Source organism: Colletotrichum graminicola (assembly GCF_000149035.1).
Source record: "Colletotrichum graminicola M1.001 genomic scaffold supercont1.10, whole genome shotgun sequence".
Taxonomy (NCBI): Eukaryota; Fungi; Ascomycota; class Sordariomycetes; order Glomerellales; family Glomerellaceae; genus Colletotrichum; species Colletotrichum graminicola.
In genome coordinates, this window is record NW_007361014.1 from 782,337 (window position 1) to 797,912 (window position 15,576).

At 56.1% G+C, this 15,576-nt stretch overlaps 3 protein-coding genes and 1 non-coding gene across 4 annotated transcripts; 2 read left to right on the forward strand and 2 right to left on the reverse strand.

Annotated features, from left to right (window-relative positions):
- Positions 1–1,811: 1,811 nt before the first annotated feature.
- Positions 1,812–2,051, reverse strand: GLRG_03498 (uncharacterized protein; the record flags this gene model as incomplete). The annotated part of the gene is made up of 1 exon (XM_008094183.1): positions 1,812–2,051. One exon carries the CDS (start codon positions 2,049–2,051, stop codon positions 1,812–1,814), a length of 240 nt encoding a protein of 79 aa, XP_008092374.1.
- Positions 2,052–3,930: 1,879 nt separating this feature from the next.
- On the forward strand, positions 3,931–4,017 carry GLRG_13095. The gene has a single exon. It is a non-coding gene; the product is annotated as a tRNA-Glu (tRNA).
- Positions 4,018–7,702: 3,685 nt separating this feature from the next.
- Positions 7,703–10,347, forward strand: GLRG_03499 (uncharacterized protein; the record flags this gene model as incomplete). The annotated part of the gene is made up of 2 exons (XM_008094184.1): positions 7,703–8,745; positions 8,856–10,347. 2 exons carry the CDS (start codon positions 7,703–7,705, stop codon positions 10,345–10,347), a joined length of 2,535 nt encoding a protein of 844 aa, XP_008092375.1.
- Positions 10,348–11,867: 1,520 nt separating this feature from the next.
- On the reverse strand, positions 11,868–12,912 carry GLRG_03500 (2,3-diketo-5-methylthio-1-phosphopentane phosphatase; the record flags this gene model as incomplete). The annotated part of the gene is made up of 2 exons (XM_008094185.1): positions 11,868–12,739; positions 12,813–12,912. 2 exons carry the CDS (start codon positions 12,910–12,912, stop codon positions 11,868–11,870), a joined length of 972 nt encoding a protein of 323 aa, XP_008092376.1.
- Between the last annotated feature and the right edge of the window lie 2,664 nt (positions 12,913–15,576).

A 15,576-nucleotide genomic window follows, 5' to 3' on the forward strand; every position in this document is an offset into this window, starting at 1 on the left:
GAAAGACGCGGTGTCGAGAAGTGTGAGCGTTATAAGACACAGCGCGAGAAGGTACGATTGGTTGTTATCAACGCTATTGTTACTATCCGATCTGTGGTCTTGACTTCTGTGCTAAATCCCGAGCTCACACATTACTTGGCGAGCATCTAGCGTTAGCATCCTCCTGAGAGTGGCATACGCATTTTTCATACCTGGGAGACATTGATCCCAATTCGTTGTGGCCGGTGAAAGGGCGGACGGGGCAACGAGCCGATCAAAGTCCGACCCTCGCCTGCTGCCTTCGAGGGTCCTTGAAGCCCCCCTCCCCTCTCACGTGGGGATGTGAGGAGAGGCGGGTAGTGGGGGTCGAGAGTTCTCGGGCGGCGGTGGACGTGGGCTTTCTGTGATTGTCCAATGTCCAGTCGCGGTTCCCGAGAGGGGTGCAATTGATCACTATTCCCCCTTCCCATCTCGAAACTTCCCCCCCGTACGTGTGTGTGTGTGTGTGTGAGCGACTCCCAGACGTCTCGCGAGGCCCGACGATCTTGCGTCATGGTGGAACCCAGTCCCCCTCCCTCCACCCCTCAATCAAGGCTGATGAGGACGAGTGACGGTTAGTTTACAGCCCACCGTCAGAAGCCAGAAAGAGACAGAGATAGTTTCTTGTTCCTGGCTGCGAGTCCCTAGGTGGTTGTGGAGATCATCGCGGCCCCTCCGTCCCTGATTTCATCTACCTAGCCTATCACACTAGTGTAGGTACACTACACGATGTTGCTGATGGTACGCGATAATAAAGTACGCAGGACCGGGGGGACGTAGGGTGAGTAAGCGCCGATCACTGATTGATAAAGTCGAATAAATGCCTGGTCCGGCCGGGGTCGAGGAGGGCTGGTTTCGGCACATGAGGCCGTCACCGACTGTATTGAGAGAGGGGGGGAGAGAGAGGGTTCGACCGGCTGTACATGTAGACGGGACCACTCTATTGCTACAGGGTAAGTCTGTGTTATAGTCACCAAATCGAGAGGTCAAAGCAATAAAAAAAATCATTGAACAGTATGGTTGGGTATATAATCTGTACTGAGATACATCTTGTAGAGAAAGCTCTACCAATAATGCGATTGGGAGCAGACTGGAGGCGGGATGTCATAGCGCCGCATGCGACTATCCCCTACACTCCGCTCTCCCCCTTCCCACCCCACCTGAAGCCCGGTCTTCCCGCCAATTATATAATTGATGGAGGGGGAAGCCATCCCGGAGTGTCCCGCTGCTAACGGTACTGGGAGTAAGGAAAAGCAAAGGAGGAAAAGCGTATTTGGCGTGATGCCTGACCCTAATGGCGTCATGGCGAATCCTGTAATTATCTCCTCGCTGCCAGCCTGGACCTAATGAAATCCTGCGACTCATGTTGTGATGTGTTGTGTTCCGTTTTGCGCCGTAACCCCCCCCCCCGTTGTTGTTAAATCCGGAACCCTAAACTGACGAGGGCCGACTGTGCACTGGCTCGCGAACCCGGGCCCCCGTTGCGGATGCGGCGCGTGACGGCCATCTGCGGTCGAGGGCGTAGGGCGCTTACAAGTCGAGCCTCAGAAATCAATGGATACCATGTCCTTGACGCCGTCCGGTGCGTGAACTCATGAGATTCGTGTGAATGGTCTCGCAGGCTCCCCGACAACCCGGGTTTCTGAGCCGTTGCCCGGTTGGAATAGCATGCATGCGCGTGAGATGCGACTTTGACGACGACGGTCGTCGATAGCTCCCAGCACCCTCGCCCAAGTTCAGCAAGATTTGGTCTGGGAGGTGATGAGAGCTTCCCCACAGCCCAGGCTCCTCCTCTATTTGGGCCCGGATCGCCAGGAGGAGCTTGAAGGGGGTCGCGTCATGGGCAGCGCGGTGTCACTGCGGTCGCTGTCCATGGATCGCTTCTCGGGGGACGGGCTGCGAGGAAAGTAGGACGTCATGTTGGGGGCCTGGACGCCGGGCGAGGGCAGGTCGGACGGCGAGCGGCGGGTCTCGCGCCAAGAGGCGTAGATGGACTTGCACAAGTGTGCGGACATGGTGTACGTGGGCGACATTTTTTCTGAATGTGTGTAGTCTGAAGTGAGACTTTGGGTTGTCGGTTGTATGAGAAGGGGGCTTCTCTAGTGTTGCTGGCCACCGAGGGTGGTTGCGTGCCTCTCCTGTAAGTGTCAAGTAAGGCTGAGGTGAAGCGAGCTGCAGTGCAGTTGATTGTGGGGTTCTCGACACGCGTCTTTGGGTGATGAACTTGTTGATGGGCTCGGTTTACTATTTATAATCCTTGTGAGGAAGAATGGGAAACAGGAGATGGGATATGGGAGGTTAAGAGGGGGTGGGCAGACGGGCTGCATTATATCTGGGCTGGGAAAAGTCCTAAAGGCAAACCGACACCAGGCACCAGGGGTCCCTTTTTCTCTCTGTGTGTGTTTCTGCTTCCGAGTCGATCGGTACGAATGCCAACATGTACATCACAATTGTCAACTTGGACCCAAACCCACGGGCGGGGGGTCCGCAAAACATGCGATTTGGCGTCAAAAAGGGCAAAAAACGGACGAGGACGGAGGACACGGGGGAGATTGTGTAGGTGTGACTCGCCACAAACCGCCCGCTGACTGGCGCTCTGCCCCCCCCTTTGGGTCGTCGGGCAGTGAGTTGCGAAAGCCTGGCTGGCGTCGGGCAGAGCCGCCATAGATGAGATGCTCCAATGAGGAGTTTGGAAACCCGGAGGCTGACGGTTTCTGGCCAATGATGGACGAGGTAAAGTAAGCAGTCGAGTCAATGTGGTGCAATCTGTGGGAGGATGGTGAGAGGGAAAACGTGTGATTCGAGGCCTGTGGCTGTGCTGAATGGCACCACGGACTGAAGTACGTATCCCAAGGCAGTAAGTGTCCCTCTTGGGTTGCCTCGATGTGGTTGGCTGGTAGATGGATCATCTGCTTGGCAGGGCATTAGGGAGTTTTTCGTGTGGTAGCCGCCTGTCGTATCTCCCCAGATTAAATTGCTTTACGCCGGCAAACAGCTCACTCGAAGGGGGTTGCTTTCTCTTTCGTCCACAGTCGACGCATCTGCGCCAGGATTGGCTGCTAGAGATACGACGGAGTGTATTGAATGGGCAGGTAGCCCCCGACAACGGTACGTCACCTCTTGCGTGTGTTGACGATGGGGAATGAGCAACCAAGAGGCGGTCGACACTAGCCACAAGCGGCCGATCGCCAGAGCCTGCAGGTACTGTTTGTGCACGCTGCAACACTTTCGGATGACCAGGGTCGAGGCCAAGGCAACAGCACCACAAACAACTACCTATGGACACATTGCACTCGTACCGCAGGAGCAAGAGGACCCGAGGTGTGCATGTCTGAGAATGGCAGGCAGACTCCGTGTGGAGGGGCCGCTTTCGGGTCGGAGCTTCCCCCGAGCCTGTTCCGACTTTCTTTCCCGACGGAATCCTCGAGGAGACCCGGCTGACTCAGCTACACGGTACCGACCGAAGCTATTAGTCGCACTAAATACTGTCCTCGAGGCTGGGTGTGGAAATCGTAGGCTCGCAAAAGTCACCGTCGGTAGTGTTTCTGCCTCGTGTAGCGTCACGAGATGTTGTTTCGGCTTTCGGAACGTTTCCAGGACTGCCATCTTGACAGCCAAAGCGACCAAGGAAATTCTGACAGTCCCGTCGGCGTTTGCAATGTGCGGGCCGATGATGGGAGATGTCCGGTGTGGTTCCATCGGCCCTTATCTAAATCGGCTTTTATCGGCGACATGATCGGGGTCAATGGCCTTCCACCCAAGTCATTCTAACAGTAGGGATAGATGCGAAAGACGGTTGCTGGAAGAATAAATAGAGGTTGTAGGTTGGACAATGTGGTCTCATAACGAGGCTGACTGGAGTTGACGATGAATACTATGTATTTCCAAATCTCGGTCTTCTGCACATCAACATCCGATATGGTGTAGTGGCCAACATGATGCCCTCTCATCCCTGTGAGAGGTTAGGCATAGCCCCGAGTTCGATTCTCGGTTTCGGAACATGTTCTTTTGCTTTTTTCCTCTTCGTCCGTCTATTCCAGTTCTTATATTTTATTTAACTGTTTGCCTCGTAGTCTTGAAAAGTGTCTTGGGTTTGTTTGTCTTATTTTACACGCCTATCCATCCATTCGTTCGTGTTCTGTTCCAGATGGGAAGCAAGCACCGTCACGTCTGGGCGTCCGTCTGACAGCTCCATCAAAGTCGAGGTCGGTTCAACGTGGCTGTCCATGTCCGGGAACAGACCAAGACGACAGACAGGCAGCAATCTGCACTGGCATGGCCAGCCGATGCTAACACTCGACGCGCACGTCAAAGTGCACGAACCGGCCGTCATCCGTCATCAGCCGCCACAGTCCGTCAACGCGCTAGTCCGCGTGTCACCGCACAATTCAGGTAGGCCGAGGGTGCCGTCCATCGTTGAGTTGACGGCTTGGCAGGCCAGACGTCGCCGGTGGCAGTGGCATACTACTAAGATGCACATGGCTTAACAGTTCCGTAGGACTCACCGGACGGACGCCGTCGTTTCACCGTGGGCCGCTAGTACTCCTACCCCAGGGCTGACGAGCGCGCGACAGGCACTGCAAGGAGGGCACGGAAGTAATAACTCAGACCTTGGCCACGGGATATAGGTATAATAGCGGCCATGTTATCGAGAGGTTCGCGCCGGTGAGTCGTCGGCGAGGAAAGGGAGGGCCGCAGAGCTTACACGATTCACCATCCGCACAGTCGGCGGTCGGCTGTGAGAGAGACCACGTAGCGAACGCCCATGTCTTGGAAGGCAGGAGGTGCATCAGTGTACCATCAGTGACGATGTCGGCTTGGGCGGTCAATGTCTGTCTGGGACGGCGATGGCGACCGAAGCAGGTGGGGACAGGAGGAGATTGGAGGGTTGAGAAAGAAGCAGGCCGGTTCTATACCACTGCGACGCTGCCATCGACCCTTGCCCCAAAAGGGTCTCCTGTCTGTTTCGGCAAGATGGGAGAGAGAGCACGAGAAATGGGTGTCTCTCACGAACCAAGTTGAATGAAGCTCCGATCATGGGCAAAAAAATGGGCGTAGAATGAGGCCAAGATACAATTAGGCTTCGCCCTTCTCGAACGGAGCAAGCAAGCAAGCAAGCAATGCCTAGGTCATGACAAAAGGAGCCATGACCAACGGGTTGGTTGGGTTTGTTATAGATGCGCCGACATATGGTTCGACGGGCATTTTTGCCTTCATCTGTCGGTATCTAAATTTTTTGTCACGTCCTCAAGCAGCGAGTGCGGGTTTGCTGAGGGCTAATGGATTAAGCAAAGCAAGCCCCTGGAGGCTGTGCGCATAAAGGTGTGTGTGGTGCTGTTCCCTCTTCTCCCTTTGGGTGCATACCGGTATTAGCGACTGAAACATGGCCTCTAGGTGGTGGTTGAGGATTTGGAAGGGGGGGGGGGGGGGGGGGTTAACGATGGAGGGGTGAGGGGGATATGCCGCAGGGATGACTGAGCTTCGAGTGGGTCAGGATGGGGACCTCTCGTGGGTATCGCATAAAGGATGGAGGTTTTTTCGCCGGGTGTTGCCAAGACGGACTCGATCATTCATGCCTTCAATGGCGGAACGAAGAGGCTTGATCTGGAGGGAGAAGGTGCCCCGCCCCACTCCTTTTGAATGTGAGTCGTGATGTTGCGCCTAATCTTGACTCGACTCATCAATAGTCGGCAGAGCCGAGGAAAGCGAGAAAGGTGGGCTCTTTCGGTTGCCATGTCAAGAGACATTTTCCTCTGAGAGACATTCTATCATCATCTCAGCCAGACGAACAAGAAGAACCAGTCCGACTTGCAAAGAGGGGGAGGGGGGGACGAATGCACAGCGATATGGCGACGCATTGGTCGTATCGTATCCGTACATAGACGTACACTGCTTTGGTGGCAGTCTACCTACTATGTATCCGTAAGGTAGGTAGTACGTAGTAGTATGAAGGTGGGCAGTGTATCCGTACTCCGTACTAGAGAAAGCGAGCCATTTTAACCCCCTGTAAAGTACCTACCTGGCTAGGAGGTGGAGGGAAGCCCTAGGAAAGCCGTGCAGACAGACATACTACTTACTAACTACCTACATGCCCGTCATCCATTGATCGGTTGGCCGTTTCCTCCCAGCGCATGCCGGCACTTGGAACCCGCACCCAATCCCGGAATTTTTAAGCCTGTCGGTCTGAAACGGCAACGGCCAACTTATCGTTGCATCCCAACGTGGCCGAGCCCTCGTCTGAACCAGGTTCGGTGGCGCCGCCGATGGCAGCCTGGCCGCCCGGCCTCACTCCCGCTTTCCAAAAAGGAAAGAGGCCGTAAACCGCTCGAGCCTTTCTTTGCCCGTCGGTTGGTACCGTCGGCGATTCCCAAATTACTGACACGGACGACGGGGGCGCATTGAGTCGACCAATGTTCGAATCCCCTTGGTCTTCTTGTTCTTCTTCCCAAACGCCAAAAAAATAAACAATGGTGCCGTATCTATCGTCAGACAAGCGAGACAAAGTATCACCAATTTCCATTTCACCTTTATTTTCCCATTCAAACATTTCCCTCCACCTGTTCTATTACCTTCCATTCGCAGACTATCGAACCGTTCGAGGTTAACCCCCGTCTCGGTCCTAGACTCGATCCCAAAAAACTGCTCATCTCATCACCCCTCAGCCACCCCCCCCAAAGCACGGTGGCCGGTCTGGTTCTTGCCACTGAGACGGACCCTCTCCGTCCCTTCTTTTCATCTCATCCAATCCATTACTACTAGAGTACCCAGAGGTGAGGGAAGCGGATCGGGCTGGGTTACCCTCATCAAGCATCGAAAGGGCTGCCATCCCATCTTGCATCTCAAGCCTCATGCCGTCAACATCCCTGATACCCTGCCAGCCCCTCCCCTCCCATCCTCCATTATCGGGCATTATCCAGAGGCGCCCCCCCCTGCTGTCTTGATCCATCTGTCCTCTCTACCCCCTGCTCATCCCCTTGGTCTGCACTGCGGCTCACGCATCCATCCCATCGGCATCAAGAGAGAGAGCGAGTACGGGAGGGTTTGTAGCCAGCCCTTTGCGAGTCTCGAATCCTCCACTCCAACGAAACAAGGTTCTCCTCCTCCTCTTCTTCTTCCAAACAAACATGGCCCCTCCCCTGTCCATGATCTGCCCATGCCCTTAGTCCAAAAATCCGATGTCCATGCACCTTGCCAGGCAGCCTCTCCCGCGCCCCTGCCAGCCGGCCGTCCGAGTCCCCTCTACCATATGCAATACCTATACAAGACGATTGCAGAATCCTTGCGCTTCGCCATGGAATGTCCTTTTCCTCTTCCCATCCTCATCCCGCCTCCTTCACCAAACGTGTCAGTTACACGCCCTCTAAAACTCTATCCTGTTTTGTCTTTTTTGGTGGTCGATCCGGACGAGACCAAGACACAAACTTACTACAGACATACCGGTACTTGCTTCGAAGCCTACACTCTTTCGGCTTTCGTTGCTGCACGCCCATCCCGCATTGGCCGACTTGAGGAGTTATACTATACCACCCGCTCCTTCTCCATATTTCGACACTCAATACCGGTCGTTTCCTCCTCCTGCTTTACTTCCTTTTCTTCTTCTTCTTCCTTTTCCTGTTTACTTATTTAATCTCTCCATGTCCATGTGCTGCGCCTGCGATCCTACGCTGCTGTCGTCCGTAAGGTTATGGAGGTTGTAATCCCACCCAGAGATCATGGAGCGTCGTACAGATACGTTTGGGACGACGACGGTGCCGTCAAGAGGGTAGAAAGGTGCGTTCAAGCCAGGCCCTCTCCTGGTTCCTGCCTCTGCATTTTCGGCGATAACCTGACAGTGGCCAGAGTTCCCAAGCACCAAAAATCGCACCAGAGGGACAGCACGATCAGCAGACAGACGGTGCCGTGGCCCTTTCTCCGGCACCAGGCCTCCGCTTCCGATGTCGAGTCGCGACCCTTCACTGCCTTCACCGGCTTCACCGGTTTCACTGGTTTCACCGGCAGTTACCCGGAGCCCCCGAGACGAGCGACCTGGGCACCCGGAAAACGCAACTCGACGGCCACCATCCTCGAGAACATCGTTCCGGACTACATTATCAATTACATCAGAGGAGAGACGCCTGAGACCATGGCGCGCAGGAGAGAGGAGCGTCACAGACAGACGCAGAGCCCCGACATGCTCCAGGAGAATGCACCCAGAGGCGCCAACGTAATGAGCTCACATGCATATTACGATGAGGCCACGACAAACACCCTTTCGACGGCCGCGGCCAACGACGACCTGGAACGGATGCTGCCACCCAACGAGAAGAGGAGGCCTGACGGCACCCTCACTAGAATGAGCTCAGGGTGGAGGGCCGGCGTCGCCTTGAACATCGTCATCGGCATCCTCATTGTTGTCGTTGCCATTGTGTGCCTGGTGCTCGCCGTCGCTGTCGCCGGCATGGCCAGGGGCGAGAGCCGCCTCTTCGAGGGTGACTGCGCGGTCGCCAGGGATATCAAGATCGGCGTCTTCGTCGCCATCAACGTCATCGCCGTCGTGCTGCTGTCGGCCGCCAACTACGTCTTTCAGGTACTGAGCAGTCCCACGCGCGTCGAGATCGATACGGCGCACAACGAGAAGCGGTGGCTTCACATCGGTATCCCTTCGTTCAGGAATCTGCGTTTCGTCTCGAAACCGCGGGTCATCATGGCGGTCATCATTATGCTTGCGGCCGTCAGTACCCAAGTAGTGTACGTCGTGCCCCGCCCCCAACCCGCGTTTTCCTCTCTGCTCTTCTTCTTCTTCTTCTTCTTCTTCTTCTTCTTCATTGACAGGCCTCGCCACTGACCGCCTTGATCAGTTATAATGCCATTGTATTCTCGACGCAAACCGCCTTCGACCACCAGGTCGTCTTCGTCACCCGAGGCTTCCTTACGTCCGGGCAGTTCAGCAACGCGTCCGAAACCAACGCCGGTGGCCTCTCGCGTACCGACATCCTCGTCCTTCAGGACCAGGCTTCCCGCGGGGACCTGACACAACTCACAAACGCCGCCTGCGCGGCGCAGTTTGGCGGCGTGTTCCAGTCCGACTTCAGCGCCGTCGTCCTCGTCACCGACGTCGCCGCACCCGCGAACGCTCTCGTGCAGACGCAACGGCCCGGCTCCTCCCTCGCGCAGTTCATCGACCCGTCTGATCCCTCGCGGATCAGGATCAACCGCTCCTCGGTGGATTACTGCCTCGCCCGCCCCGAGGGCCCCAAGTCGTGTACCGTGATCCTTAACGGCTCGCTCCTCGGCGTCATCATCGTTCTCAACCTCGTCTCCGTTTCCGCCATCGGCGCCGTCTACTTCTTTTCCGGCTTCGAGCCCCTCGTCACCCTCGGCGACGCCGTCGCCTCCTTCCTCATGCAGCCCGACTATACAACCCGCGGCATCTGCCTCCTCGACAAGGACGATGTCAAGCAAGGGCGATGGGGGTACCGTGAGGCAAAGTACTGGATCTCGCGAGACCACTTCTGGCTCCAAACCCCAGGCCTCACCACCTGGATGATCTGGCTTATCACCTGGGTTATGCCTACAGGCCTCGCCGCCGCAGCACTCGGCGTGACACTCGCCCAAGGCCCGACGTCCTCGCTCAGCCCATTCGGCAGTGCCCGCCCCCACGAGCTGTACACCCTCCCCAGCAGCGCTCCACGCGCGGGCGTCGCCATCCTCGCCGCCCTTCCCCACCTCCTCCTTGCGGCGCTGTACCTCTCAACTAACACCCTGCTTACGTCCTACTCTCTCTCCCACGAGATGAGCCAATACGCATTGCCGGGCATCGCCCTCCCCCTCCGCGTCAGCTCTGGGCGTCCACAAGGCGCCCAGACCGCCTCTCTCTACCTGACCCTTCCACGCCCTTATTCCTGGCTCCTCCTGGGCCTCTTTTCCGCCGCTGGCTTTGTGCTGAGCAACGCCGTTTTCGTGGTCTCGGTCAACGTTCTCCCTGCCGTCATGGACGAAAAGCCCCCCGCCCCAATCTACGGCATCGGCTTCAGCGGCGTCGGGCTCCTCTCCTTCCTCTCCTTGATGGTCTTCACCGTGGGGCTGGTCCTCGGCCTCGGTCTCCGGCGCGCGGACCCGTCGCCGACGAGCGTCGACGGCGAGAAGGCGGGCAACCCGCTCGTGTTGCGGGGCGGGAGCTGCTCTGCCGTCATCAGCGCGCGGTGCCACCGCCCCGCGAGGGACATGGGCGCGGCTTTCAAGAAAGTCGCGTGGGGCGTCACCGACCAGGACCTTGAAACCACCTTCGGCCATACCACGTTTTCCAGCCAGGCCGTGAGCGTGCTGGACCCCGCCAAGGGCTACGCGTAGAAGCCACCTGTCGTTTTTTTCTTCTTTTCTTCTTTTTTTCCTTCTTTTCTTCTTCTTTTTCTTCTTTTTTTTTTCTTTGGGGCGTCGGCCGTCTTTACTGCTGCGCCTTAGGGTCTTTTCCTGCTTCTGCAGTTCATGGCTCTGTTTTGCTTCTTTTTCTGTACTTTCTGCTCAGTTGTACATATATCGGCATTCAAAAGTTTGCTTGCGGGGAGCATGGTAATGGTGTTAATGAGGGGCTGGTGTTGATTCTCTATAGTGTTTTTCCCCCCTTGATTGGGACGGTGGGGGGAGGCGTATACTAAATGCAGTGGCAAGCAAGACCACTCAGTAGTTGGCTAGGCCTACTTACATATATAGGGATGAACTTTGCGATGTGTATATGGAAGAGGGCGATGATATGACTTGAAAGGGTCAAGGACGCTGGCGGATGTTGTACTACGTTTATACCCGAGTGTTTTTCTTAGCTGGTCAGGCACACAGAATACAGAGAGCCCTCTGGACGAGGGCCCCTAGGAATTGGATACGTTTGAAAACAGAGGCTTGCCTTGCCATCATGGCACGAATTCGATATGTTGCGCATTGCTTTTCCATACTTGGCCGTCTCTCTCTCTCTCTCTCTCTCTATCCGTGGGGCGTACCATCACCTCCCGGATCGCGAGCTCGCTGCCCGAGATTCCTTGAAAGACAAAATTGATACAGAGGAACCGCGGCAAAAGAAGGGCAACAAGAAAAAAAATAGGGGGGGGGGCTCAGCCGACACAGTGTCGACCTACTCGACACCGCTTGGTTGCTAACTGTTTATTCGCAGGATTGATCGCCCTGATGCTAAGAACTCTACCTGAGAACGGGTTCCTCTAAAAGAAATGTATCTCCCGGTAACTATATATAATAGTCGTTGTGTGAATGGGGTACTTCGTAGTATCTAAGTGCCCTCCTTACCTCGGATATATGAGATGAGCGTGTTAAGTATCTCTCCTGCTCTTTTGCTAGCAAATACCACACCCAGTTAAGCTCATACGATAAAATACAATCCAGGGCCTCAACCCACGGGGGGGTGGAGTTTATGGGTACCACGCGGTGGGGGGGGGGGGGGGGGGCCCAACGGTCCTGCAAGGGATATCGCTTGGGATAAATGATGACTACGCCTCTTGTAGTTCGTCGACACTACGCTTCCAGAACAGGATAATGGACTTTGTGGAATTGACGGCCCGCGGTTTCTTCCAAATTTCATCTTCTCTTTATCTAGGTATGTTTAGACCATTTATCCGAATCTTGTAAAATGAAACTCCCGATTTCCCCAGAGCACTCGCCCATTCCCTCCTCCCGCAAAACGCCTTCAAGCCCAATGGAATCCATTTACCCCTTTAGATTGACACACGCACACATACACAAACGCACGCTATGCATCCTCCCCTCATCCGTATATATTGAAAAACACCACTGAGGAAAGGGCAAACAGAAAAAGTGCAAGATGCGGAAAATGAAAAAAAAAAATTGTTTCCCTTCCGACGAGCGGCCTAAGCGAAGACGGGGGCGATGTTGGCCTTCTCGATGCTGGGGGAGGCGACGCTGAAGACGTCGGGCCAGAGGAACATCTTCTCCTCGGCCGGGGTGATGGCGACCATGCGGGGGATGGCGCTCTTGCTCGAGACGCGGCGCCACATATTGGCGCGCGGGTTGAAGGCGACGGGCATGCCTTTGCCGCCCGTCTTCCTGTCGTCCTCGGCGCGGATGCGGGCGATCTCCTTCTGGATGTCGGCGAAGGTGTCGAAGGGGGTGTAGGCGATGCCGTTCTCGACGCAGTACTCCTCGAGGCGCAGGCCGCGGCGGGCGAAGAGCACGTCGGCCTGGCGGGCGGCGGGGAGGTCGGACACGCCGTCGCCGATGAAGACGATGAGGGGGATGGTGCCGTCCTCGCACGCCATCTCGGCCTGCTCGCGGGCCTCGCCCATGGAGAGGGCCTTGTCGTGGCCGAGCTCGTTGTCGTGGAGCCAGACGGGCTTCCAGGCGGAGCCGTCGTCGGTGATCTCGGCGTCGTTGGCGACGATGTCAATGTGCGACGAGGCGTCCTCGCCGAGGAAGGTGTCGAGCACGCGGCGGAGGATGGGCTTCAGGCCCGCCGAGATGACGTTGAAGGGGATGTCGTTGTCGACGCAGAACTTGTGGAACTCCTGGAAGTCCGGGTCGATCTCGAGCGTCTTGTCCATGACCTCGAAGCCGTCGTCAAAGGGGACGTTGAGGGAGCCCCACATCTCCTCCGACACGTCGCGGAAGGAGCGCTCGCCCGTCTTGATCTGCTCGTCGAGTATCTCGCGCTTCTTGGAGCCGCAGCCGTGGTGATCGAAGAGGATGTGGCCGGTGTCCTGCATGAAGATGGTGCCGTCAAAGTCTAAGAAGAAGCGACGGTTTCTGTTAGTCATACGATGAGGTTTTGGTGGACCGCAAGGGGTTTCTGATCGTACCTGAGAAGCAGATGATCTTGCGCTTCTTGTTCTCGGCGACGGACGAGAGGCCCGACTCTGCGGCGGCCTTGACCGTGCCGGGGGAGATGGCGATAGGCATTGTGAGGGGTCTGTTGTGGGTAGGTCTTGATTTTGCTTCAAGTGGTGGATATGGTCCGAGTGGGATGGCAAAGGAATATAGTATGTAGACCGTTTATGTAGACTAATGTTCGTAGAGGAAGCAAAGGCGATGGGTTATTAGAGTTGTCGCGTATCAGTTTCAACGGGATTCGGCCAGCTTTATAGAAGTCAATGCCCAGACACACCACACACATACACACGATGCCGCTGCCGGACGGGAGCGGTAGCGGCAACCCCCCTTCGCCCAAAAAAGGACAAGGGGGAAAGGCGCAGAGTCATCCGTCCGGTTCTTTCACGATGACGCCCTGGAACGTCTAGTGGAGGTTTGGCTCACCCCCCCCTGCCCCCGTCCTTTCAGCAACTCAGTGTACACACGGGAGGAGACGTCAGGTCGCGCCAAACTGGATATGCAGAGCAGAGACGACCATCGGAAAAAAAAAAAAACGCACGGCTAGGCAAATGTCTGCCTGCCTGCCCGCCAGCAACACGACTCTGCACTTTTGGGGGGGTGGGAAAGCCGCTTCCGGGAGGCTCCAATGTACAACAACAGCAAGCGGCCGAAGGACGCCGACTCGGACGGCGTCAAACGGGCGCACCGCAGAAGCAGAGTGGCAGTCGCCAACGGAGGCTACATACGATGACGGCGTCTCGCAGAACTCGCAGGCATCTGACTTTTCCGGACCATGCCCAATCGGGGAGCGTGGTGCAATCAAGGAGCCGGGGCCTGCTCCATCGGGATGATTGGGTGGCTCTCGTTCGCCCGTCTCCTCTCGGATCTGGATTTTTGGGAGGAGCTGAGGCGCGTATGGCAAAGGCTCTTACGCTGTGTTGCCACGCTCTTCACACCATCCCGGAAAGACGGCCGGCAGTCTCGAGATTGGGCTGTGTGCAAACTAGCAGACTGGCGCTTCGGAGCTTCCTGACAACCAAAAAGACTCATGGCTGTTGGTCTCGCAGAGCCTCTTGTCGCTGATCGCCAGGAGAAACTCCCACAAACATGCCGGACACGGAACGGGCCCGCGCGTGGAATGGCAGATCTGGCTGTCAGCACATCAACTCAGGTGGCAGTAATCAGAATCAGTGTGGCCCAGTCCAACCATTTCCGACCGTTCGAGACATCATCCATCGCTCTGGCCGATGAATGGCTGCTGAATCCGATACCACGGTCGACGCGGTCTCTGTTCACTCGAGCGTGGGGGCTCGGGATACGACATGATACATCCGTCTAAAGTTGTCGATTGAACAGAACATCCCAGCCCCGGACGGCCGCTTTACCATAAGCCTGACCACATCGGTGCACCGGGAAGAACGGGAAGGGCACATTAGGTCATTGAGACCTGACGACATGCCATCATGCCACCGAGGGCGAAGTCTTCATCTAGCCCCTCTTCTGCGTGCGCCAAGGTGAGTGAGCACTGAGCAGGCAAAGGATCGAAGGAAAGTCTAAAAATGAGGATGCGGAGAGACTTGCTGCATGTAGCGTAGAGGAACCCCGCGGCTTTTCCATGATGCGTGCAGGAACGGGCACGAATGAAACCTGGCCATTCCAGGTCCTCTTGGCCCACCCATCTTTGGCGACGGGGAAAAAAGATCGAGGAATCGAAGATTCAAAACTACCAAGTCCGATGATGTCATTCCGTCCCGGGTGGGGGCACTTCGCTGAGAAATGCCCATGTTCGCGTCCGGCAGGCAGTTTCGGCGATGCACTTAACCTCCAAGGGCGCGCTAGTCAAGTAACTTTGTATCGTAACGCGGCAGCAGCGCGCTGCAGAGAACCATGTTTAGCTTGCTGCCTTTGTTGACTCGTCCGGGGGTTGGCTTGCTGCACTGTTGCTGCACTCCAGTTCGTCTAGCCCAAGGCCCGTGGAGACAGCATATGCATTGCGAAAGGGGCTTGAGCGTCCAGATCGAACTAGTCAAGGCCGAGAATCCTGGGGAGGCGAACAAGCCTCAAATGTATCCATCCCATCTGCAGCTGCCCAGGCTTCCCATTCGTCTTCGTCTGGTATCTCGCTAGCCTCGCAACATACAGAACAAGAAACTCTGCCGGCGACTGCATGAGGAGGCATCCATCCCTCTGTTAGTCATTCGACACCCATGCCCGCTTTGGCGGTGAGCACAGAGAGAGGCACATGCTGTGCAAAAGGTGAATCTGACCAGTAGGGACTCTTATCGTGGATGTTAAACCACGGCGAGCCCCTCTCTGGCTCGCAGCCCTGGCCGTCTTCGCCAAACCGATGACGGTTGTAAGTCTTCCTTTAAGGGACATTTGCATGTGCTTGAGCGATTATTGAGCCGAGCAGTTCGTCATATCGTGTCAGGGTAGCTGCATAGTACCGTCTTGGGGGGTTAGAACCTCTTCAAGCCCCGCGAATCGACGCAAGACCCTGAGTGCCCCTCTTGGATGTCTTGTCTTGGCTCCACAACGACATACGGCGGGATGAAATTCGATGCTGTGCGATGCGAAAGATGGGTGGCAACAATTTGTGGCTATCTCTTATGGCTCTAGCCGAAAGTCCCTGCCGGACAACCTGCTCCGTCAGCAACAACTTGGACCGCACGTTCAATTGGGTAGTCCAGAGGCAAGCCTTAGCCAACAATGTCTGCCACGAACTTGTACTTGCTATTGTGAGAGCAAGCCCTG